At 43.5% G+C, this 26,363-nt stretch overlaps 3 protein-coding genes across 3 annotated transcripts in view; 2 read left to right on the forward strand and 1 right to left on the reverse strand.

Annotated features, from left to right (window-relative positions):
* Positions 1-2,331: 2,331 nt before the first annotated feature.
* On the forward strand, positions 2,332-4,134 carry LOC138367971 (mucin-2-like). The gene has a single exon (XM_069330257.1). The coding sequence runs from the start codon at positions 2,332-2,334 to the stop codon at positions 4,132-4,134; it is 1,803 nt and encodes a 600-aa protein (XP_069186358.1).
* A 1,464-nt stretch (positions 4,135-5,598) lies between these two features.
* On the reverse strand, positions 5,599-15,448 carry LOC123761603 (NADH dehydrogenase [ubiquinone] 1 beta subcomplex subunit 2, mitochondrial). Its single transcript, XM_045747627.2, has 3 exons — positions 15,259-15,448; positions 10,529-10,652; positions 5,599-5,978 (listed from the first exon to the last, which is right to left on the reverse strand). The coding sequence occupies exons 1-3, from the start codon at positions 15,339-15,341 to the stop codon at positions 5,904-5,906; spliced, it is 282 nt and encodes a 93-aa protein (XP_045603583.1). The 5' UTR covers positions 15,342-15,448; the 3' UTR covers positions 5,599-5,903.
* A 6,551-nt stretch (positions 15,449-21,999) lies between these two features.
* Positions 22,000-26,363, forward strand: part of LOC123761601 (uncharacterized protein DDB_G0283357) — a 41,887-nt gene continuing 37,523 nt past the window's right edge. Inside the window, exon 1 of the mRNA XM_045747624.2 lies at positions 22,000-22,656. The gene's annotated coding sequence lies outside the window, so the exon portion shown is untranslated. The remainder of the gene's footprint in view (positions 22,657-26,363) is intronic.

Raw genomic sequence — 26,363 nt, forward strand, 5'->3', positions numbered from 1 at the left:
GCTCACGATTGCCCGTACTATTTGTTCCGAGTAGCTGAATCTAAAACAACAACATTGTTTACATACTTCACTACCACTGTCAGCGTACACCAGTTGGGTGCACGTGACGATCTTGCTTAGGTAAGTCACTTGTTTACAAAAATCAGCTGATGACGAGCCGAGCGGATAAATGTTGCCAAAGAAAGTATTTCCACTTTGATAAAATAAAGATATGAAATGGGTTTATACTATAGTCCACTTCTTCTGTCTTGAGTACTTCATAGTCGTCAATACATTAGTGTATGTGAAATATACTTAGGGCAAACAAAGTTGAATGTTCATAAATGTCACATATTGTGCATGAAGCACTAATCGCGGGTCCCGAAGGAGAGTCTTCTGAGCTCGTTATTTAAGTCAGGGTAAAACATCCGCCACTTCACACAGCAGACAAGAATGGTTCAACATGGGAGCGACCTGGTGTTGGGAGCTGACAGATGGTGAGGGTCTCATGCAGTTGCCATCTTTAGCCAGCACCGGATATATCTCTGCATGCAACTTCAGCTTCAAAGCAACAACTCCAGCTTCAGCGCTACATTGAGCTTGCCGAGACCTGAGCATGTTAGTGAGTACTATAGTGAGTGAGTTAGTGAGCACTCCCCGTACAGGGTATTTAGGTGGGGGAGGGGGGGGGGGGAGGTAGGTTACGTGGGTGCTACTGGAGCTGTGAGACAACACCTGCAGCTGGGACCACCTTGCAGGAGACCATACTCCACTACTACCTTAATCATCACCTTTCATTATCATCTTCCGCACCTACCACTACTTGATAGCTGCTTAATGGGGTTCCAGGAGTTCTTCTACTCCCCAAACCCGGCCCGAGGCCAGGCTTGACTTGTGAGTTTGGTTCACTAGGCTATTGCTTGCAGCGGCCCGCAGGACCACCTATCCACCACAGCCCGGTTGCTCCGGCACTACTTTGAGAAAATTGTCTAGTTTTCTCTTGAAGATGTCCACAGTTGTTCCAGCAATATTTCTTATACTCGCTGGGAGGATGTTGAACAACCGTGGACTTCTAATGTTTATACAGTGTTCTCTGTGCCTATGGCACCCCTGCTCTTCACTGGTTATATTCTGCATTTTGTGGTAAGCCAAAAGTTGAGCAGCCACTTGATATGGTTGGTGAAGCCAGGTTATGATATTGGATTGCTACCGTGTTGTAGCAGTTTAGAGTGTTGTATGCCAATATTTCCATTCTTTGTATGTCATGTTTCATGAATGTTTTTTCGTTTATTAAATGTATATTGTTAGCTAGCTGGCTTTTGCTCTTGTCCTCGTGAGGCTTCCCAGAAAGCAGGAGAGAAAGAGTGAGAGAAAGGATCATGGTTGCGGACAGGGTGGCAGAAAATACTAATTTACAAAAGGGGGATTGAGGAGATCATTCCAAACAAGGAGAGAGTGGGAAGTCACGGTGGCTCAAGAAGGGTGTGTACACAGGACAATGAGGTCAGTATTGGAGCCGCACCCCTAGATATGTGATGTTGAACCCCTCTCCAAGATCAAGAGGCGTACAGGGTGATCTCCTGAGAAAACTTCAAGCACTCCAGAGTTGGCGATGAGTTGACTTGAGAATGGTCCATAAACGTCGTCGTCTCTTCACCTTCTAGTGTGTGGTCTGGTCAAAACTCCAGAGTTCATTACTGGTCGACCGACGGTAGCGGGAGTGTGGCTGCCGAGGTCGGTTGTCTGTTCCGGCAGAGAGTGGTTGGGGGACGTTGTCCACCTGAACGCAAGTAACAGTCTGGTGCAGCAACCAGAGCTCTCTTCGAAGGTTTAAGTTCCATAAGTCCCAACCCCCTCAGGTCAGAACAATACATCACTACCACTCTCTGCATACACCACTAGCACCGTCTGTATACATTACTTCCACTGTGTGCATACATCACTACCACTGTCTGCATACATCACTACCACTGTCTGCATACATCACTACCACTGTTTGCATACATCACTACCACTGTCTGCATACATCACTACCACTGTCTGAATACATCACTACCACTGTCTGCATTCATCACTACCACTGTCTGCATACATCACTACCACTGTCTGAATACATCACTACCATTCTCTGTGTACATGACTACAACGAAGAACAATTCCTCAAAAATAGACCTCAATTGAACATGAAAAATATACACCAGACCCCGAACAATGCTAGACAGACTAATCTTGTCCGTGTTCTTGAGAATCATCTCCGATAAGCGACTTCAAGCAAGGTTGCGCTGTCTTTTTGTTTAGTAATTAAAAATAAAACTACTCTTGTTTTAAAACCTTTTTCTGGGTTATTCAGTTATGTCTGAGAAAAAGAACAACGACACAAACCAAGGCAAGGAGTCGCCTTCATCCACCCCTCCTGGAGAGACCTCGTCGTCAGCCCCTACAGGCACGGTTATATTACCGCCACCGGCCAGGACCACCACCTCACCACCGGCCAGGACCACCACCTCACCACCGGCCAGGACCACCACCTCACCACCGGCCAGGATCGCCACCTCACCACCGGCCAGGACCACCACCTCACCACCGGCCAGGACCACCACCTCACCACCGGCCAGGACCACCACCTCACCACCGGCCAGGATCGCCACCTCACCACCGGCCAGGATCGCCACCTCACCACCGGCCAGGACCACCACCTCACCACCGGCCAGGATCACCACCTCACCACCGGCCAGGACCGCCACCTCACCACCGGCCAGGATCACCACCTCACCACCGGCCAGGATCACCACCTCACCACCGGCCAGGATCGCCACCTCACCACCGGCCAGGACCACCACCTCACCACCGGCCAGGACCACCACCTCACCACCGGCCAGGACCGCCACCTCACCACCGGCCAGGATAACCACCTCACCACCGGCCAGGACCGCCACCTCACCACCGGCCAGGATCACCACCTCACCACCGGCCAGGATCGCCACCTCACCACCGGCCAGGACCACCACCTCACCACCGGCCAGGATCGCCACGTCACCACCGGCCAGGACCACCACCTCACCACCGGCCAGGATCGCCACGTCACCACCGGCAAGGACCACCACCTCACCACCGGCAAGGACCACCTCTCCTCCACCAGGCACGGGAGGAGGACAGAAGTTCCAAAATTTGGTAAAGTACTGGGAGGCGAAGGCAATCTTGACCTCCACTCCCAGTCTCGTCACTCCTCCACTCTTACAGAGGAGAACCATCTTCCTCCTCTCTCCATCACCTCTACGGAAGGGTCCCTCTCGTACCCTTCATGCACCAACACGTATTCCACCTCCGGATGAGGTGAAGGTGGAGCCTGGTTCAACAGCATCGCTGGAGAAGCCCTCCATCACACCACCACCACCATCATCACGAGAGGTGAAGGTCGAGCCTGCTCCAACAGCATCGCTGGAGAAGCCCTCCATCACACCACCACCACCATCACGAGAGGAGGTGAAGGTCGAGCCTGCTCCAACAGCATCGCTGGAGAAGCCCTCCATCACACCACCACCACCATCAAGAGAGGAGGTGAAGGTCGAGCCTGCTCCAACAGCATCGCTGGAGAAGCCCTCCATCACACCACCACCACCATCACGAGAGGAGGTGAAGGTCGAGCCTGCTCCAACAGCATCGCTGGAGAAGCCCTCCATCACACCACCACCACCATCACGAGAGGAGGTGAAGGTCGAGCCTGCTCCAACAGCATCGCTGGAGAAGCCCTCCATCACACCACCACCATCATCACGAGAGGTGAAGGTCGAGCCTGCTCCAACAGCATCGCTGGAGAAGCCCTCCGCGATCCCCTCTCCACCACCACGTAAGGTGGTGGAGCCAGCTCCAACAAAATCGCTATTGGATATCCCCTTCTCACCACCATCAAGGGAAGAGGTGATTGTGATTCCCTCAATTTGCCCCAATCCTCCACCATTTCGGGTGAACGTTCCAGTGCGAGTGGACATTCCAAAGCAGACGGACGTTCCTGTGAGGGTGAACGTTCCAGTGCAGGTGGAATTTCCAGAGGGGCTGGGAATGCAGAATGATGACTCGGTCACAGTAATAACTCTGGACATCGTGGTAAAGATTCACTACATGGTGAGTGTGAGACAGTCACACAAACATCACTGAGAGGCGCTACCTCTTAATTTGTGCTATATTTTTTTTCTTTTAAATCACCCCTGCAGCCTCACGCATCTGTAAGCTCATGGAAAGAATCCTGAATGAAATCATTCACCATCTCTCAGTGCACAACTCTTGCAAAATCTTCACGTGGGTGAAGATATGGTGACCTCAAATCTGAAGTAGTTTTGCATACCCCCCCCCCCCCCAAAAAAAAAAAAAAAAAAAAAAAGAGTATGAACCTAGGAAACCTGCCTAACCTTTAGAGACCACTGTTCACTAGTCTAAGGGAGCATCTGTATTGCAAGGAATTTTATGTGCATTTAGCTATGCAAATTACTATGGTAGAGAACACTAAGCCCTTTGCTGCATTCAATTGCATCAAAACTGTGGTGCATTACAGTACGAGTGAGGACTGATTGCTTGGTGACAGTGCACATACTATATGTAAGCTTGTACTTCCTGTAAGTTTCTCACTAGTTTATCTCATGATCATTTACATTAGTATTAGCCATATAGCAATGTTACAATTAGATAACTACCCTTGTTACACATTTTTACAAAATTAAAACTATTTGTAACTAGTTTACTTATCTTTCCTCCACACAGATGATCTGTAGTGCAGTGATTTTTCACAATTAATTTACAGCTGACCTGATGAGAGTTCAATTCACAGGCAAGGAGAAACATTGGAGCCCATTTTCTTACACATCATGCCTCAAGTTTTCTTACCAGTAAATAGGTACCTTGGAGCTAAGTGCCTGTTCTGGCTCATATCCTGAGCCAGACAGTCCTGTAGGTCCTGAGGTCCATATCCTGAAGGTCAGTCATTAGCCTAAGGAGACCTCAATAAGCCTTAACAATATGAAGCTATAAACCGGAGTCAGCAATGTCATAATTTATAGCCTTTTACTTTGCAAACCTGTATTAGTTTACAAGTCGTAATTACATTTTATTGTGTATAATATCCACCCTTTTTTTTATACCGTGACAACATTGGCAGTACCACAAATTACAAATAAATCCCTCAAGTGTCATTTATCTATCACTACAACACCTGCAAGTCAGAAAATGCACCTGAAGAATGCATTAGTTATATTTCAAAACCATCCACATATTAGGCAATATATCTTCTCCTTTGTATATATTAGAAAGTGCTTTGAAATGAAAAAAAATATGGTAAGAAAAAATACTTGCAAAGGAAAACTAGAATTTTTTTAAAATGGTACGAATGTGGATCAAAATCAAAATGAACATTAACCTAATTTAAGCCTAGCCTAATGGAACCCTAGCCAGGACAAGGTTGTGTCCAGAGAAGGCCTACTTTTGGGAATGAAGCACATAAAATGTTGTATAAGAATGATCAACCTGGGATATCATATACCCGATATCAAAAATTTTATGCTAAATTTAACACCAAATATTGTAAAATAATTTAAAAATTGTAAGTTTACCTAGGTAGAGTAAAGACAATTATATATAATTTCGTATATATTTACAAAAATCACAAGATATTAAATGATTCACAGAATAAGATTTGAAATAATTTAACAATTTTTTTATATCATAAAAAGATGGATTTTACCACAATATGAAGTGGGATATTGTTAATATCCATATTTTATAGGTCTTATTACTTATTAATACAGTACAGTATATCCATGTTCACAGCTGAATACCTGAAAGGCTCTTACTAAATATTACTTCTATGGCTCCCATTGAGTAAGTTCTATATTTTTCTTTAGAGTTTAGCCCAAAATAAATTTGTCTAAATATTTTTAATCCTCGTGATCTGGTGGAATGCCAAGCTCAGCATCAGTCCACTTCGAGACATCAGGATATGGGAATTCACCCTGAAAAATAAATGAAACCATGAGTTGAAATATATGTTACAAATCAACACCACATCTATTATATCCAAGAACCCCCCTGCTATACTGTGTGAATTTTAATTCACTATTAGTGTAGTAACAAAATACTTTTCCAAATGCCTAGGTTACCTTCCAATATACAAGAGTTCTTACATTCTTATGAAGCCACAAGCACTCACAGCATTTCTGGCAGGTCCTTGATCGTAATTTTTCCTAGCATACAACCTACCAAATTGTTTAACAACCAGGTATCCATTCACCTAATTACAGGTAACAGTTCTTCCATTCTTTCCATCCTATAGGAGGAAACTGAGGTGTAGTCACCAAATATAAGCTATCGAGAAGCGAATAGCCAACAGTACAATTTCCACAGCGATTCAGAAAACTTCTGTTCAGACGTTTCGGAGTTACCACACCTCTTCAACCTCAAGAATGTAGCGCACTGTGTATGCAGTTCTAATCGACCCCCAAGATGCTCCAGCTTCGACACGGAACACAGAGCAGACTACGGCCGCATCGAGTTTTGACATTCACGATTCCCCATTGAGCCGTCACGCTCGCCCACATCGAGCTCCGTGACTCCATCGTCACTCAGTTCTTTGCTCTGCTCCAAGATTGACCTCCGAAACAAAAAAGAAATGGGTATCCAACAGCAACGGTGTTTCTTCCAGGCTGAACGCTTAAAGAGGACAGCCCAAGCTCAGTCTGCGTTCCTCCAGGGAACGCACTTCTGCGCATCCCTGGAGGTAAAGCGAGGAGCAGAGCAGAGAGCAGCATAAAAAACAGTGTCATGAAAGAGGAGGGCAGCTCGGGGAGAAGAGGTAGATCAGAGAGGTTGGAAAGCGTAGCATGCAAAGTGAAGAGGTTCCAGTCAGCCTTGGCAAGTTGCCATCTAGAGAAGGAGAGGGGAGAACGAAGAGAGAAGATGGTGACAAGGATGGGGAAATAGTCCCCCGCACTATTATGTAGGTCAAGAACCTGCCAGGTGAAGTCCAAATACAGAGAAGATGAGCAGAGATCAAGATCAAGACAGGAAAGGGTGCAAGTGTGGGAGTCGAGTGGGCTTACCAGAATTCAGAAGAGAAAGAAGAGAGGGACAAAAGGTTTAAGAAGATGGCCTGGGTGTTCGTCAGAACATCACCCCAGAGAGTATGCTGACAGTTAAAATCACCAAAAAGGAGCACAGGCTCTGGTAAGGAGTCCAACAGGTGTTTATCATCAGGAAGAGAAAGTGGGACATTTGGGGGAAGATAAATGGAACAGACTGTATACCATTTACTCACAAAGATATGGGCCGCAGAACACTGAATGGGTGACTGAAAAAGAAGGGGAACGAATGAAATACCAAGACAGTAGAGGCATGGGCCCCAGCAAGAGCTGGAGGGGAAAGAGAAAAGAATAACCACGGAAGTAACCAGGACAAGTGCAAGCATCGGCTCTTGGAGACAAACACAAAGTAGGGAAAAACTGTGCGATCAGAAGCTGGAATTCATGGAAGTTGGCATAAAAACCATAAATATTCCATTGAAGAACAGACAGACAAAAGAGAACAGAAACTCAGATAAGGGAGAAACAAAGGCAAAGTAGAACACAGTAGACTAAGGAAGAACAAGATCAATCAGTGAAATCAGGGCAACAGGGCAGAGGTAAAGCTAGTAAAGATAACCGACACAAGGGAGCGGGAGGACGGACCAGAGGCGAACAGACAAAGTCCGGAGCGGGAGGAGGCAACGGAGAGGGGCGGGCAAGGGAATTGGAGGCAGGAAAGACAAACAGGCGAGGGCACCAGAGCAAGGGTGGCATCCAAGAGAGGATAAAGGACCATGGAAACCTTCCTAGGAGGGACAGGAGACCCCGCCATTGAAAAGGGAAGGGAAGCAGGGATAGTGTCGGAGTCAGGTGAGAAATACATTGAAGCTGCCTTTGCCTCAAGTCTAATAGATTTTGATTTTCCTGGAATATTACTGCCTGCACACTGCTCAAAGGCAGCCCAAGACAGTAATCAATTCCCTCTTCATGAGCAAAAGTCTTGGGTTAACTCATCAGTTCTATCATGCATTCGGAGACCAATATGGTAAGGAATCCACAGGAGACAAATTCTGACTATCATTGATTATTTCACCATGTGTGTCTAGCTTCAGAAACAAGCACATCAGTTATGCCTTGGGGAACTGAGGGCAGTCAAGGATGACAAGGAGTCACTTACAATTAGTGTGTCATCTTTGGATTCATATACATGCTCAAGTGCAAGGATTATGGCAACCAATTCTGTTTGGAGAGTGGAGGCCCAGTTACTTATAAGCGCTCCACACTCATAGGAGAAGGAACCATCTTTTGCTGTCAACTGCACTTCCAGCTGTACCATGAGACTGGTGCAAGGATCCATCGGTGTAAATAATTTGGGAAAGGGAGCCCTCTCTGCCCAAACATCAATTTGGCTTAGGGCATTGTATTTTGCTTCTTGTCAAAGCAAGGCTTGTTTGTTAGTCAGCTTCTTGGGTGGGAAAGGGGGTAGAAAGTAATTTTGAAAAGAGTGATCTCCCATGGGGCAAGAAAGTGTTGTTACTGTCACTCTTGGTAGAGGTGATGAATATTACACATTCTGAACAGTGTGGCAGTTTTGATAATCCCTTTGGAGGGATGCTGACCTTCAAGAAAGAAGGCTTGGAGGGCTTCAGTGCAGGGGCTAGGGTGGGTTAGCCCAAGAATCTTGATACCAATTAAGCATTAATTTCAGTGATACGATCACTTACACACGAAGTATTCAGTTCCTTCATGTTTAATAATTTAGTTGTACGGGGACATCATAAGATAATTCTCATGGTTTCGTTTTGCATTTTTTCCAGCCCTCCAAGCATTCTCTCAGGCACTAGAGCAAGCAGGGGTGCAGCATGATCGATCAGAGATCTAATGTATGAAAGATACATCATTTGCCAATTCTCACATTTGTACCATAGCTTGGATGGTAGCCTGCCACAGCCTTGAGAGTACGGAGGGCTGTGGCCCTCTGTACCCTCTACATTGGCAACCCAGTGTGGCTACAACATTACAGTACAGTAGAACCTCAAGACCAAGGTATTTGTATCTGGTTACATAATCGAGCAGAGATCCATCATGCAGCTGCATCTTGCTAACAGCCCCACCCCGTCTGGGTGGGCATCGGTTCAGGATCTTTGTTTTCTCTACCGAGATGACAAAGCCTAGTTCCTGACATGTGCAATACAGAGTTCAGAAGATTTTGGGTGTTGGTATAACCATTTTTGTGAATCAGTATATAATCTACATAGCTAATGATGTGTTCGCCGAGTCTCCTAGTTACCGAGTTTAGGAGACATGCCAGAGAAAGAGGGAATACAGCGAACATGGCACCTAGCCTCAGGAAAAGACAAATGATCACAATGCTTCAAATTGAGAATGGCTTCCTCCAATTTGTAATGCACACATGCACAGAAGGCAGGGGGTTGAGTGAACCTGGAGAACAGAATTGCCTTGGGCCTCAAGGATATACTCGATATCCTCGTGGCAGTCTACGTACCCTGTCACAACTTGGTGCAGGAGAAGAATTGTGCCAATGCAGGCATTCAACCGACCATTTTTGGAAATTCGAACAGGGATCTCCCCAATGCAGGACAACGAAGCCAAGCATGCAGATGCTTTCTGAGAAGGGGCTGAAACAACATGGGTACCAGTACGGGTGGGGTTAAAGGTGACTAACGTATCCACTGAATCAACAAGGTGCATATAGAGAAATAAATCATCAGGACGAGTAGGGTCAACATGACTAGTATCAAAATACTCGGTCCATGTAGCAGGACCGAACAAAGCCTGGAAAGGAGGAGAGCAGAAGCATAAGGCTTCAAAAGGACAGAGGACTGTCCCATGGAGCATCACACCCTGGCAGCCAGCCACCAAGCCCCACTTATGAGAACAACAGGCTGGAAAGGAATAAATTTACCTGAAGGCCACCATCTCTAGTGGCCTTGATAGGGACAAGATATTCTTGTTAAAATGTTCCCCATTATTTCTGAGAATGTTTTCTAGCTAATTTTTTTAACTAAACTATTGTCTTTCGGTTATTTGACTTATGCTTATAGGTTGTGTTTAATATTCAAGTCTTAGAAACACTTATACCTGTAGCATGGTATTGAATTTATTGAAACATTTTCTATTAGAAAATAAACTCAAAGTACCAAATATAATTTTGTTTAATGAGAATTTTTTAATAGTGCCAATATGAAAACCAGGTTATTTTCTTTATATAAATGTACAAAACAATATAAAAATAAAATTGCAGTTGTTTAGCCCAAGAAAAGCATGAAGCAGTAAAATAAATGCCACACAGTTCAAAATAAAAATTAAACATTCAAAATATTAAAAGTGAAATGTCATACATATTAAATTAAAACTATATACAATTTAGGTCACAACAACAAGGTATGCCTATGTACCTCTCCTACCTAATGAATATCACAGCCACAAGGCACAAAGATACAGTAAAACAATACATAAAATATATAAAATGATAAACTCACAGTAAGATGCTCTGGCTCCGTAATGAGATGGTAAATAATCCACCACCACATAAATGCTCCCAACAACTCAGCCTTCATCACTGTTATTTTTTGGGGAGCTTCAGGAGCTGTGCGGTAAACCCATCTGTAAAAACAGAGCATTCAGTCTAATGAAAATGACCCTTTCAAATACTGTATTGGCATTATCAGTCAGACTAGCAAATAACAGGTACCAGTGAGGATATCACTGCCTATTGATGGTGAGGGTCCCTGTAATTTTTCCTATCCAATGCTACAAAGCACAAGGGGTAAAAAAATCAACCAAATATTGACTTAAACCCCCTTACCAACCAATGAAAGGGGGCTTCAAAATCAAACTCCTTTCAAGTTGGCCTACAAGCCATTCCCTAAACAAAGCTCCAAAGTCAATTCTATACACAAGCCAAACCCCGTTTATGAATGAAAAACGGTTTATACGACTCAACTGATTATGTTCAAATCACTTCCTGAACAAGTGATTCACCGATGAATTTTGTTCGAACCACAACACTAAATGCTTCACCCGCTTACTACAAATACAGTACTGTATAAATAATTGCCAACAGAACCTAAACACCTAACCTAACCAGTGCCTAAATATGTACAATATGGTAATATAAAATAATAATTTATATTTGAGAAAATTCCAATTTTGAATGAACAGCATGTTAAAATTTATGAATGCATCTTGGGGGTCGACCGCTGGATGGAATGGACTTGATCTAAGACGGGTTGTGGCCTAGATAGACAAAAGAAGTAACAAACAATATACCTAGGATGGAGCATTTCCTTACACTTGACACACTATTTCTGGTCATCCCCTTAGCTTTCCTAAGCTTTCTCCACATGGAACATTGCAGGAAGAAAAGCTACTCATATGAAACAACTGTAGACAATATAATGCATAAGTGACAATCTAGTCCCACACTGTCAACATGGCTGAGCAACCCAAGAGAAATCAAGCTGCCATCCCCCCCCCCCCCCCCCCACCCATTGGAACACCAGAATCCTTGGAAACTAATTGTGGTTGCAAACAAGTTCGCCAAACTGCAATAAATTGGCCTTGAAGCAGGGCAGCACTAAACGAGGATAGCAGAAGAACCTCAGCAGAAGAATTTTGTGTGTTGACAGAAACAGAACAGAAAGTGTTGAATTGAGGCCACTAGAAATACAGGATAATGGCCTCAGGATGCATAAATAAGGCCACAATGGCCAGCATCACAACCAAATCAGCCATGGTTTTCTATAACACATGATGCATATTTGCCAACTAGTCACCCTAGGAGGTTAATGCTTGAGAACACAGCTCAATCAGGAAACACGTGATCAGAGAAACCAAAACACGTGTACTCCTTTGATACATACAGGCCTCTCCTAGTATAAGGCATGAATGCATGCAGCAAACTGCAATAGCAGGTTGATAAAGAGTGCAGCTAGTCCAGAAAAAAAGGTGACAAATCCAAAAACAGGACATTACCCACAAAAGCAGCAAGCAACTGTAAGGGGGAGAGGGGCCAAAAGGTAAAACTTTAAGGACCCTTGTTCCTGGTCGACAACGAGTCTCACAGTTACTTGCCATCAGCTAGTCTAACCGGTAATGGCCGGTAAACAAGCTCAGAAAAGCCATCAAAGAAGCTGCCCAGAAATAAGTATCTATAGTTAAATACTAATGAAGCTACAGTATATAGAGAACCTACAATATATGATCAATGTTTAATACCTGTACAGTACAAGGCAACTGCCAGTGAAATATAAAAAGATGCTCATCATGCTCTTGGGTAGCATATATGGTAGTAAATAATGTAATAATATTCAGAAAAACTGCTATTAATCATCGAATCAAATAAAAAACAAATATTAGAATGACAATAAATGCCAAGATTAACACATTGGCACTGAAAGTAGCTAATGCTAGTCCAGAGACTAGCATCCGCAAGTATCAGATATTGGCATCCATTATCCCTGTTTGGTGGCTCATTTCCTGGGACCCCATTGACCATATATATCTGATACTATATTATAGAATATGATATAAAGGTGTCTAAACACTAGTAGTGTTTTCAGTTTTGATTTACTTGCATCTGCCCATACATCTGAAGATTAGAAATTAGATACTCATGTTTGGTTACTTGTTTCTTGGAACCAATAACTTAAAGTCTGTGATAATATGCATGACAGCATGTGCTTAACATTTTCATAGTATTTATGGTGTAATAGAATTTTCAATTTATAAATAATAATAATAATAATAATAATATTTTATTCAGGAAAAGTACATACATAGATGCAGAATTACAAACAATGTTGATTTTTTAGATAGAGCTAGTACATACAATACCTAAAGCCACTAATATGCATAGCATTTCAGCCAAAATTTATTTAACGACACTTGGTTTTAATGTACAGTACTGTGGTATCTGTTTCCAGACACCTTTTATTACCAATAATGCACCACTATGTTTCAACCTGTCATCCTGCAGTTTAAAGGCTGTATATCCACCCTAAAAACAAACAAATCTAAATGTATTAGTGGCTTTAGGCATAGGACTGTATATACTTGATTTATCAACAAATCCAACACTCTTCTTGTAACTCATTTTGCATGTATGTCCTTTTCCCTAAATATTATTATTATTATTATTATTATTATTATTATTATTATTATTTGGGCAGTCCCTGTAGTGTAGTGGTAAAACACTCACCCCGCTTTTCGTGACCAATTTAGCCTGGGTTTGTATCCCGGCCGGGGAGGATTGACTAGGAGCCAATCCTTAACTGTATGCCTCTGTTCACCCAGCTGTAACTGGGTACCTGGTTGTTAAACCATTTGGCAGGTCATATTCCAGGGAAAATTAGGATCAAGGACCTGCCAGAAATGCCATGCATGCTAGTGGCTTTACAAAAATGTAATAACTTGTCAGGTCCTGTGGTATAGTGGTAACACACTCGCCTGGCATTTAGTGAGCCCTTTGTCCTGGGTTCGTATCCTGGCTGAAGAGGATTTACAGGGCATCAATCCTTAACTGTAGCCTCTGTTTAACCCAACAGTAAAACAGGTACCTGGTTGTCAAACAATTTGGTGGAGTTGTATTCCGGGGAACGTAGGATTAAGGACCTGCCCAAAATGCTATGCATGCTAGTGGCTGTGAAAGAATGTACGAACTCTTGTATATCTATCTACATAAATAAAAATGTAAATGTTCGTTTGTTCAAAATCTCTAATCTCCGAAAGTTCTTTACCGATTGCTCTGAAATTTTCACACATCATTCCATTCGCATCCAAACATTTAACTTTTTCTTATATTTCAGTGATGGGAACATCAGATCACTATGTTCCCAATTTTTTGATGGGAACATCAGATCATTTGGGAATGCATCGGACAAGGGAATGGTGGGGGAGGACGAGGGAACAGGGGAGGGGGAAATGGTGGAGAGGACGGGGAAGTGAGGAATGGTTGGGAGGAGAAAATGGTGGGGAGGGAATGGTGCTGTGGCTCAGCAACGCATGGTTGGGTACGGCTAGTAAATAAACTTGTATATATAAAAATTATTATTAAAAAGAGCACAAATTAAATTAAACTCCTAAAATTTTATAAAATAAAAAAATATCTATTAGATCAATGTATTAAATCATAGAAAATTTAACGTTATGATGGAATTCTATTAAATACCTTAATTATTTGTGTCTACAGGTATTGTTGAATATGTTCAAATATTTTCTGGTATGTCTGTGGTTAGATTCTACACACTGGTGCAATCTCTAGATCATTTTAACTTTGGAAAGTACCTGTATGTCAAGACTGTGTAAAGACTTTACAAGTGATGTAAACAATTGAAAACCAATACATGGATCAACATTAATATTCGGACGGCTTCGTAAAATATCACTGCCTACATTAAAGTATAAATAAATGTTTTTTTAAGGTTTATGAACATTTGTGCAGAAATATATTAGGATACATATCCTATTATATTATATAAAGCATTAGGTGATAGGATAGGCACCCAACCGTCTCTGTTCCGCCCGTGATTTGAACCTGGAATTCTCGATTGAAGGACGAACTTGACTATACTACCAGGACCCTATGTATTAGCCTAAGCTTGGTTAGGTTTGTTTAGGCTGTTTTGGGTAGTTATATAATTTTAAAATCTGTTAGCAAATAGTCTTGCGTATGATATGACTTAGTCCCTGTACGTAGTATCCACAAATGGATACTGCTTACAAGGGTCATTTCAGACGATTCAACAAAGCTCGTTTGCTTTGTTAAAAGCATATATATATATATTATACTAGGCTGTATTATATTAGGCTGCATTGGGCTCTGGTTAGGTTTATGTTGAGCTAGGTTAGACAAGATAGGTTTCAAAATCAGTTTGCGAATCGTCTTGCATACGATGGGCTTGCATCCTGCACAAGACACCCTGTGTACACTTATTTATTTATATACAAGAGAGGTACACTGGGTTGTGAAAGTATACAACAATCACGTTTAACGTTTTGGGCAGCATGGGTTTGGGGTCCATAAAACATCGAATAAATAAAGTAGTCAATTAGACTATACACAGCTATTTCCCCCCCTCCCAAACAAACGTTCAGTACCAAGTAATCACAGCTTAAAAAAAATTAATGCACAAAAGTACCCCAGATTGAGCACAGTATTCACCGTCGAGTTGGGAGACCGGCTTATATAGACGTAGTCAGGTCAACTTACCCTCCTCCATGTCTTACAGTGGAGGTTTTCAATCCTCTGCACAAAGCAGGGACAGTTTTAATCAGCTGTCTGAGTGGTATCATAGTACCCAGCCAGCTGTGAGTCCCTGAGGCAGCTAAGAATCAGCTGGTGAAGCAGCAGCAGCAGCTGGTGATAGTGTGGACGACGGCCGCTAGAGGCTGCTGCTGCTGCTCGCTCAGGCCGGCACAACACCACTTATAACCTTCTATAGCACAGCACCACTTATAAACTATAGCACACCACCACTTATGAACTATAGCACACCACCACTTATGAACTATAGCACAGCACCACTTATGAACTTCTATAGCACAGCACCACTTATGAACTTCTATAGCACAGCACCACTTATGAACTTCTATAGCACAGCACCACTTATGAACTTCTATAGCACAGCACCACTTATGAACTTCTATAGCACAGCACCACTTATGAACTTCTATAGCACAGCACCACTTATGAACTATAGCACAGCACCACTTATGAACTATAGCACACCACCACTTATGAACTATAGCACAGCACCACTTATGAACTATAGCACACCACCACTTATGAACTATAGCACAGCACCACTTATGAACTTCTATAGCACAGCACCAGCCTCCTACAATGAAAGGCCTTATAGTAATTATGTGGTCGATAGTACAAATATGTCGTGATGGACCAATAGGAAGTTTTTTTAGTTTAGTTCATTTATTATGCACCCCATACCCATCTTGTGGGCGGTAGTGGAAAGGGTTACAGAGACACATAATGGGCTCAGGGACTGAACCCCACAATTCATTTAGCTAAGCAAGTTACAATCTTGATGAGCTAGTTACAAAATTCAATATAAGTCGTCACATCAACAATGGGTTCGAGATCGACCTCAAGTACAGGTTCTAAATTAAGCAGACTCTTATAGTAATGAATTTGGACAAACCCGATAAGTTGTTATATTTATGTTGCTAGTAAACTATAACACCTATCCTAAGCCTTATACAGGCTATCTGAGGCCTAATATAGTATATATGTGCTATATTAGGCCTAGGAATATTTAAGTTTTATTTTAGCTCTATTTTTCCGGACTACAAAAAATACAAAAAGTGGCTTGCTTGGCCTGTATTACTGAATAATGGTACGATCGACCACATAGTTACAATAAGTGCTATAGAAACAGGAGGACGGGTTGCATAGAAACAATAATTTATACATAGACTAAGTTAGGTTATCTTTAGGTTATCTTTAGATGATTTCGGGGCTTTAGTGTCCCCGCGGCCCGGTCCTCGACCAGGCCTCCACCCCCAGGAAGCAGCCCGTGACAGCTGACTAACACTCAGGTACCTATTTTACTGCTAGGTAACAGGGGCATAGGGTGAAAGAAACTCTGCCCATTGTTTCTCGCCGGCGCCCGGGATCGAACCCGGGACCACAGGATCACAAGCCCAGCGTGCTGTCCGCTCGGCCAGCCGGCTCATAGGTTCGGGCAATTTAGTACATAATTTTTTGTGACGTTGTGGCATCATGGTGCTTGTTCACCGTGATGCTAGAATGTGGTGGTCCCATAGGGGTGCCAGGGGGCCCTGGGGGGTCACAGGGGTATATATATATATATATATATATATATATATATATATATATATATATATATATATATATATATAAATATATATAAATATATATATAAATATATATATATATATAAATATATAAATATATATATATATAAATATATAAATATATATATATATAAATATATAAATATATATATATATAAATATATAAATATATATATATATATAAATATATAAATATATATATATATAAATATATAAATATATATATATATATATATATATATATATATATATATATATATATATATATATATATATATATATATATCTTTAAAATTCACAGTGAACGAATTTTATCCAGATAAATGTGTAAAATCCATATAATAAAAATCGATACTATTTGGTGGGTGTTGGTCATCTCCCGCCACCACCACACCCTGGGCGGCCACAGTGAAGGTTTCGTCAGTTGGTCTCAGCCTGTGGTGGGGTCCACGCTCTGCTGCCTGCTTTAACACTCAGATTACTCTGGGTCGTCAGCCTCACCTCCATCTCCTGGGACCCCCCCCCCACCTGGGACACCCTGGGGCCCCTATGGGACCCCATATTCTAGCATCACGGTGAACAAGCACCACCAGACATCTTCATAAAGTCGAGAATAAATTAAATCTAGTTTTCGCATTCAAATGTTGAACGACAAACATTCAATTCACTCATAACATGCATAATAAAGAAAGAAATTGAAGAATTTCAATTCATAACATGCTTCACCAAGCCATGTGCTGACTACAGCAAGGAGGAAATCAAATTGTATATATTTTGAAGCAATAACTGGAACGTGTGAGGAAAATGTAACTTCTACTAAGAAACAATTAACTTATAAGAAGCAATTAAGATACAACTAAAGTTTTACTATTACTGTCTAATGAAGACGTAACTAGACAATAAGAATAGTAAATCACTTAAAATACCATTATGTTGCACAAGTGCATTAACCAACTGTGTACTTCCATTGTCATAAACCTTTACCACTGTGGACGGGTAAGTTCAGTAGTTCTGAAGTCATAAACCTTTACCACTGTGGACGGGTAAGTTTAGTAGTTCTGAAGTCATAAACCTTTACCACTGTGGACGGGTAAGTTTAGTAGTTCTGAAGTCATAAACCTTTACCACTGTGGACGGGTAAGTTTAGCAGCTCGGAAGTCACCAAACATTTACCTCATAGGACTGGAAATAATTAACAATTGGAGACATAAACACATTCAACTTTAGATTTATAAAAAAAATAAAAAATAATTGCAAATATAATTACAGACATGAAAATCTGATATCAATTGAACGATTGTGTAGTGCTGAAGATAGAGCATTGTTAAGGGGAACAATGCCATAAGAGACTTGGTCTGTAACAGCATTTATGTTCAACATTTAAACTGCTTCAGTCAACTTGAACTGCGCTAAGCTTTCCATATTGTTAGTACTAACTTACCCTGGCATTTCCTAAGTTAACTCTCACAGGTCATGAGTAAAGCGTTCTCTTTACATACAGAATAGGAGATGAAGTACTTAATGAAACGGACAGAGAGAAAGATCTAGGAGTTGATATCACACCAAACCTGTCTCCTGAAGCCCACATAAAAAGAATAACGTCTGCGGCATATGCGAGGCTGGCTAGCATCAAAACAGCCTTCAGGAACCTGTATGGAATCATTCAGAATCTTGTATACCACATATGTAAGACCAATCCTGGAGTATGCGGCCCCAGCATGGAGCCCGTACCTTGTCAAGCACAAGACGAAGCTGGAAAAAGTTCATAGGTATGTCACTAGACTAGTCCCAGAACTAAGAGGCATGAGTTACGAGGAAAGGCTGCGGGAAATGCACCTTACGACAGTGGAAGACAGAAGAGTAAGAGGAGACATGATCACTACCTACAAAATCCTCAGGCGAATCGACCGGGTAGACAAGGATAAACTATTCAACACTGGTGGTACGCGAACAAGGGGGACACAGGTGGAAACTGAGTACCCACATGAGCCACAGGGACGTTTGAAGGAACTTTTTCAGTGTCAGAGTAGTTAACGGATGGAATGCATTAGGCAGTGATGTGGTGGAAGCTGACTGCATACACAGTTTCTAATGTAGATATGATAGGGCCCAGTAGGCTCAGGAATCTGTACACCAGTTGATTGACAGTTGAGAGGCGGGACAAAAGAGCCAAAGCTCAACCCCCGCAAGCACAAATAGGTGAGTATAAATAGGTGAGTACACACAGACACATTAAGAAAAGCAAAGAAAACTGAATAAAAAAAGGACGGGAAAGTAAATGGAGATTGTATTACCTGGACCACAAGCGGTGTGTTGAGACAGCGACCGGCCGCACCTTTCTCCACTCTGAATATCGACGACGGGAAGCAATACAAGTCATGGGCGCATTCTCTCCTGATAATGGCTTATCATTATGACTCCACACAATAATGTGTATAATTGCAAGAAAAAAAAAGAAAATTACTTTCAACCCAGCGGTCATCAGAGCAGCTCACTACAAAAGATGCCGAAGGAAAAGTGTGTAATTTATCTCGCATGTTTGGTGTTTTACGAATTTGTCTGCGCCAGCCGCTCTGTCAGGCGGCCAAACAGTGATCCTGGCCATCGCTGGAGTAAGTAATGCTTCGCTGGTCATATAATTATAACCCCAGGTATACGAGAGTAACTAGATGAGTATAGTCATGGATATAACCACGGGTATAGTCACGGGTAACGCCACATATGTGGTCATGGGTATGTGTAAGATAAATCTTTGTGTGTGTAAACATTACCTTCACCAAACATGTCCGCCGTCAGCGTCAGGTCGGTATAAGGTTTTCCAGGGCGGCGAGGCAGTGTAAACATGTAGTTGACTGCTCCCTTCCCCACGTGCCGTGGTTTACAGGTCAGTGTTGCCCCATAACCCTTGTGAGGGTGATGACGGCCTCGTCTCTAACATCTCCATAACTGTGTCAGTTACATAGTATAAAAAACGAAATTAACTACTTAATACAATAATTATATTGATGGGATTCACCCGTTACAAAATTAAAAAAACTAAACATGATATTTTATATATTAGTTGCTTCTTTAATGTGTAACTCCCATCCCAACAATTGTTCATTACTCTCATGTTCTTTGTACACATATTATTTTGAATAAACATATAATTGAATAAATATAATTAATCACTTGAATGGGTAACCCTGCCGGGAATACCCATCCAGTTACTGGCCAGACCCAACAGTGCTACATCTGACTAACCAAGCGATGGCCACATCGCTCATTCTTCCAAGCAGTGGTGCTCTGTCACGTGGAATATTGTCCAGTTCTCACGTCCCACTTAACATAACTCAGCTTGACAATTTATAGAAATACTTTACTGAGGGCATAATGTAATCAGCTTGGCACTTAAACTATTGACACTACTTCAAAGTACTTAAATTGCCTTCTGTAATAAACACGAAATATATATAAATATATATATATATATCATATAATAGACTTATGAATTACTTGAAGGTCAGACTTGTGTTTTTCCAGCAAACACACAGATTTGAGGTGTTTTACAAGATCACAAAAGAATCTTAGGTTAATTTACAAGATCACGCCAAGATTTCAGGTCCAAGTTATGACAGCAGGCGGACTGTCCGTCTTGCTGACACCATGTTTGTGTGTGTATATTAGTTAAGAAAATCTTGCTGTCTTTTATCAGGTGAATGATGAGTATGTAAGAGTGTTCACGGGAGCTTCAACATATGCGGGTGTTCATCGCGCATGAATAATCTAGACCAATGAGTATGTACATGTTTTGTTCTTCTCAATAGGGAGGTTATCTTGAGGTTATCTTGAGATGATTTCGGGGCTTTTAGTGTCCCCGCGGCCCGGTCCTCGACCAGGCCTCCACCCCCAGGAAGCAGCCCGTGACAGCTGACTAACACCCAGGTACCTATTTTACTGCTAGGTAACAGGGGCATAGGGTGAAAGAAACTCTGCCCATTGTTTCTCGCCGGTGCCTGGGATCGAACCCTGGTCCACAGGATCACAAGTCCCGCGTGCTGTCCGCTCGGCCGACCGGCTCACAGGGAGAAGTTCTTCTCATTTTAATTTTTTTTACAATCATTGTAATTTTTTTAAATGTGAGTTTCTAGTATATGTTTGTAATTGTTATTATATATTGAGGGGCATGGTTGTCCTGGGGAAGAGCCAAGGACAGCCAGGCGGACACGCCGGGGTAAACTTGGCTCCCGGGTACCGCATCACCGCCACCCCCACCAGCACCCCCAGCACAACCTCCTCCGTCCTTGCCAGCGTCCACCTCTCCTGCTGACCTCGCTCGCCAACCCCACCCCAGTCATCCACCTGCTTGCTAGACACCCTGGTTATCTTGAGATGATTTCGAGGCTTAGCGTCCCCGCGGCCCGGTCCTCGACCAGGAGCCTCCTTTTTATTAATCCCCCCCCTCCCAAGAAGCAGCCCGTAGCAGCTGTCTAATTCCCAGGTACCTATTTACTGCTAGGTAACAGGAGCCGTCAGGATGAAAAAAACATTTTGCCCATTTGTCTATGCCTCCACCGGGGATCGAACCCGGAACTTCAGGACTTCGAATACGAAGCGCTGTCCACTCAGCTGTCAGGCTCCCTACCCTCCTGGTAGACCCATCTACTTAAGAACATAAGAACAAAGGTAACTGCAGAAGGCCTATTGGCCCATACGAGGCAGCTCCTGTTTACAACTACCCAATCCCACTCATATACTTGTCCAACCCACGCTTGAAACAATCGAGGCACCCCACCTCCACCACGTTACCCGGTAATTGGTTCCACAAATCAACAACCCTGTTACCGAACCAGTATTTTCCCCATATTTTTCTTAAATCTAAACTTATCCAATTTATACCCATTGTTTCGTGTTCTGTCTTGGGTTCCTGAGCCCAATAGGCTCAGGAACCTGTATACCAGTTGATTGATAGTTGAGAGGCGGGACCAAAGAGCCAGAGCTCAAGTGAGTACAACTAGGAGAGTACACACACATACAGCAGGTGGAGGGAGAGACATGAGCATCACCACCCGGGAGACGGTGCTCCTCCACCACACCTTCCCTCGCCTCCCTGCAGCACCAGAGTGGCCTGAGCGGGTCCCCGGGCACCGGCGGGCCCAGCTAAAAAGAAAGTCGGCGTGGCAGGAGTATGGTAACGCTTGTGGCTCAGTTGGATGAGGTGTGTGGCGGCGAGTGTACAGGTCTTGTGCCACCTTGCCCACACACGCGCGCGCCACTTGCTCCCCACAGACAGTGCAACACTACCAGTCAGCTGGCAGCCGTCGCCTGGTGTAGTGACCACGGGACCTTCACTCACACCAACAACAGTGTTATGGCATCACAGAACTCCTTAAGAAAAATAATTTCAGAAGCTAGTAGTTAAGGGTTACTGAAACTTGAAGCTGAGAGAAAATTTACCACAACTTACAACCAAGATCAAATTATCGGAAACTTACGACTAAGCTCAAAGTTCCCAGGACCTTGTGATCGAGATATGAATAAATAAACTCTGTTGAGTGAAGTAACTAAGGTGTTGAGTGTGGTGGTGCTGAGCCTCGCTGAGGAGGCTGCACAGTGATGCTCACAGCGTGTGACAGTGAACAAGTGTAGACTGTGTACTCACCTAGTTGTGCTTGCGGGGGTTGAGCGCTGGCTCTTTGGTCCCGCCTCTCAACCGTCAATCAACAGGTGTAGGGTGTGTGTGGTGGCGAGCCTTCGTCAGCAGCACGTCACTCACCGCCTCTACGGTCTCCTCGCAGTAAGTACAACACCTCTAATGTTGAGGTCAGCCCGGGGACATGTCTATGGTGATGACAACAGCGGGCATGTCTATATCTATGACGGGGGGGGGGCACGTCTAGATTGATGACAAGAGATGACATGTTTTCTTCAGATTTATGACAAGAGAGGACATGCTTAGACTGATGAAGAGAAGGCATGTCTACATTGATGACAAGAGGGGCCATAGTTAGATCAACGGTAAGAGGGAGCATGTCTAATTTGATGAAGGGATGGGCATGTCGAGCTTAGTGAGAGACATGTCAACGACATGTGGAGTCGTTCGTCCAGAGGCTTCGTAACGAGGGAAGCTGGACTCCCGCAGGGGAAGGGTGGGAGGGGTCCGGCCGTCCAGATCACTACGCCCTCGTGGTAACTTTCACATTGGTGAGTGACCGGCCCAGTCCTCTCTCCCTGCTGCTCTCCTTCTCAACTTTACCAGCTTCCGCTCCACCGTCTCAGGTTGTCTTCTACCAAGATTTATTGTGAATAGGAGAGAGAGAGAGAGAGAGAGAGAGAGAGAGAGAGAGAGAGGGGGGGGGGGGGGAGGAGGTACATGTGTGGTCATAACACTGGTCAACTTTAGACAAGTTTCCTGGGACCACCTCCCCAAGCTTCCCTTGCTCCGCCCCTCACTCAGTGTTCTTCACACCATCCTCGATCATGTTTCTGTCGTAAACTGTAAGGATTTACCTTACAGTCGAATGCGCGTGCGCGCACACATTCTCACGCCACTGGAAGAGAAAAAACGGGAAGACATGACCACGACGTATACAATGATCAGGTGAACTAGCAGGAAAGAAGGGCACAGGTTATTTGACATACAACACAATAAGAGAGGTAGACGACAAGAGTGCCCAAATGAGCCAATTTTTAAAGAATTTTTGGAGGCAGAATTCACACACGGACTCAAATGTAGATATGACAGAACAGTTGAACGATGATTGAAAAGTGGGGCCCAAGAGTTAGAGTTAAACCCACGCAAGCACATGTAGGTGAGTACACACACACACTCGTGTGGCTGAGTGGACAGCGCTCGGGAGTCGTAGTCCTAAGGGCCCGGGTTCGATTCCCGGTCGAGGAGGAAACAAATGGACAGAGTTACTTTCATCCTGAAACCCATGTTCACCTAGCAGTAAATATGTACCTGGGAGTTAGACAGATGCTATGGGCTGCTTCCTGGGAATGTGTGTGTTCGCATGTATTAGAGAGAAATATATGTAGAAGATATAATAGAGGAACAATAGATTGGTTAGAAAGGCGGGGTCCAAGAGCTAATAGCTCGATTCTGTAGACACAAATAGTAAATACACAGACACATACAGCCCTGGATAAGCACCTCCAAAGGATACCTGATCAACCAGGCTGTGACTCATACGTCAGGCTGCGAGCAGCCGCGTCTAACAGCCTGGTTGATCAGTCCAGCAACCAGGAGGCCTGGTCGACGACCGGGCCGCGGGGACACTAAGCCCCGGAAGCACCTCAAGGTAGGTAGCCTCAAGGTAGCCCTAGGAAAAGCAATTGCTTGGGTAAAGAATTACTTAACAGACTGGAGCCAGAGAGTAACAGTCAGGGGCAAGAAGTCAGACTGGCGAACAGTAACGAGTGGAGTACCTCAAGGACCGGTGTTGGCACTAGTTCTGTTTCTAATGTATGTGAACGACATGTCTACAGGAGTCGAATACTATACTGTATGTCGATGTTCGCGGATGACGCGAAATTAATGAGACGAGCTGTGACAGATGAGGATTGTAAGATACTCCAAGAGGACTTGAACAAGCTGCAAAGATAGTCAGAGAAATGGCTACTGGAGTTCAACACGAGCAAATGCAAAGTTATGGGAATGAGACTAGATGGCAGGAGACGAAAGGATTAGTACACAATGGAGGGAAACTACCTTCCTGTGACGATTTGAGAAAGAGACCTGGGTGTGGACGTAACACCAAATCTAAGTCCCAAGGCACATATAAATCGGATAACGACAGCAGCGTACACTACACTAGCAAAAGGTAGAACGTCACTCAGAAACCTAAGTAAGGAGGCATTCAAAGTGCTTTACACTGCCTACATGAGACCAGTCTTAGCGTATGCCGCCCCATCTTAGAGCCTCCCACCTAAAGACACCATTAGGATACTGGAAAAGGTTCAAGCATTTGCGACGAGGCTAGTCCCAGAGTTGCATGGGACGGGATATGAAGAGCGACTGAAGGAACTGAACCTGACGACGTTAGAAAAAAGGAGAGAACGGGGAGATATGATAGCAGCATACAAAACACTTAGGGGATTGACAGAGTGGAAATAGACGAACTGTTCACACGGAATACTAACAGAACAAGGAGACATGGGTGGAAGCTGGAAACTCAGATGAGTCACTGAGATGTTAGAAAGTTTTCTTTTGGCGTGAGAGTATTAGGGAAATGGAATGAACTAAAGAAGCACATTGTGGAAGCAAGCATCATTCAAAGCTTCTAAACCAGGTATGACAGAGAAGAAGGACAGGAGTCATTGCTTTAAACAACCGAAGGCTAGAAAGGCGGGATCCAAGAGCCAACGCTCGATCCTGCAGGCACAAATAGGTGAGTACACACATACATACATATACATACACACACACGCGCGCGCAGTGTCAATAGGCAAACCAGGAAATAAAAGGTAGTTTGGTGAGGGTGTAGGTTATCTGATGGGAACACTGCTGCACCATGTACTGCTACACAGTCACCACTCATGATAGCATGATAGCCAGACAGAAGCAAGGGTCGGGTGAGACATGAAGGAGGCTCGCACACAGGCACCGGCGGTGGGAATATACACTGGCCAATATGGCCTCACACTCCGGAAAATTTTTACTGATTCTATTTAGTTGCCCAATTGCTATGATACACGTCGTGATATTTCCATTGTCTTCTACAACCTGGACTACGCCGCGTCCTCACCTACCTGTCTCGCCCGCACATTAACCACGGCACGCCAATGGTATTGAATACTACCAGTATCGTCGTCCTACCTTATAATTTAAGCATTACGAGAGCCGTGCAGCTTGGCTACCGTTCATTACCACCATCTGCTGCACTGTGTCACGTCCTCCGCCGTGAGTGGTAGTGGAGACTGTGCTGTCAGGATGACATAAGCAAGTGAAGCAAGACAAATAACGATGACTTGTTTGTTGACTTCGTGTTGACACCCACGCGCCTCACCGAGTGATTCCACGCTTCAGTCTTGTTTTCCCTATTGATTCAGTGTTGCAATGGCAGCACGCGCTCTGAGAAATGTGTCTAAATGTCTTGGCAGTGTTTCGACCCCAGCATCTTGTCGATTCAGTGTTGCCGTGTTTGTACTTTCCTTGCTGGGAATCAACCCGTCATGAGGCTAGCCTCGTCCAAGCGGCGGCTCACCCTTGTAATGACACATTCATTCATTTTATCGTACTCTGTATTCACATTTTATATTTGAGAAAATGCTGATTAACATTATTATATATTATAGAATTTGGTATATAGTTAGGTCTAAATTGGATTATGTTAGGTGTTTAGGTCCTGTTGGCGATTATTTGTATCTTGTAGTACGTGAGCAACCCGTCCTCAGAACAAGTCCATTCCATCCAGCGGTCGACCCGAAACACGCATTCATCAATTTTAAAATGCTGTTAATTCAAAACGGGAACTTTCTCAAATATATATTTTTCTCAAA

This window comes from Procambarus clarkii, chromosome 24 (assembly GCF_040958095.1).
Source record: "Procambarus clarkii isolate CNS0578487 chromosome 24, FALCON_Pclarkii_2.0, whole genome shotgun sequence".
NCBI lineage: Eukaryota > Metazoa > Arthropoda > Malacostraca > Decapoda > Cambaridae > Procambarus > Procambarus clarkii.

Excerpts from the sequence above, each read along its gene's own strand:
- LOC138367971 (XM_069330257.1), top strand. The coding sequence starts at position 2,332 with ATGTCTGAGAAAAAGAACAACGACACAAACCAAGGCAAGGAGTCGCCT.
- LOC123761603 (XM_045747627.2), bottom strand. The coding sequence starts at position 15,341 with ATGATACCACTCAGACAGCTGATTAAAACTGTCCCTGCTTTGTGCAGA. Across the intron at positions 10,653-15,258 it reads ACTGTAAGACATGGAGGAGG|ATGGGTTTACCGCACAGCTC; the intron begins GTAAGTTGACCT and ends CTGTTTTTACAG. Across the intron at positions 5,979-10,528 it reads CGGAGCCAGAGCATCTTACT|GGTGAATTCCCATATCCTGA; the intron begins GTGAGTTTATCA and ends TTTATTTTTCAG.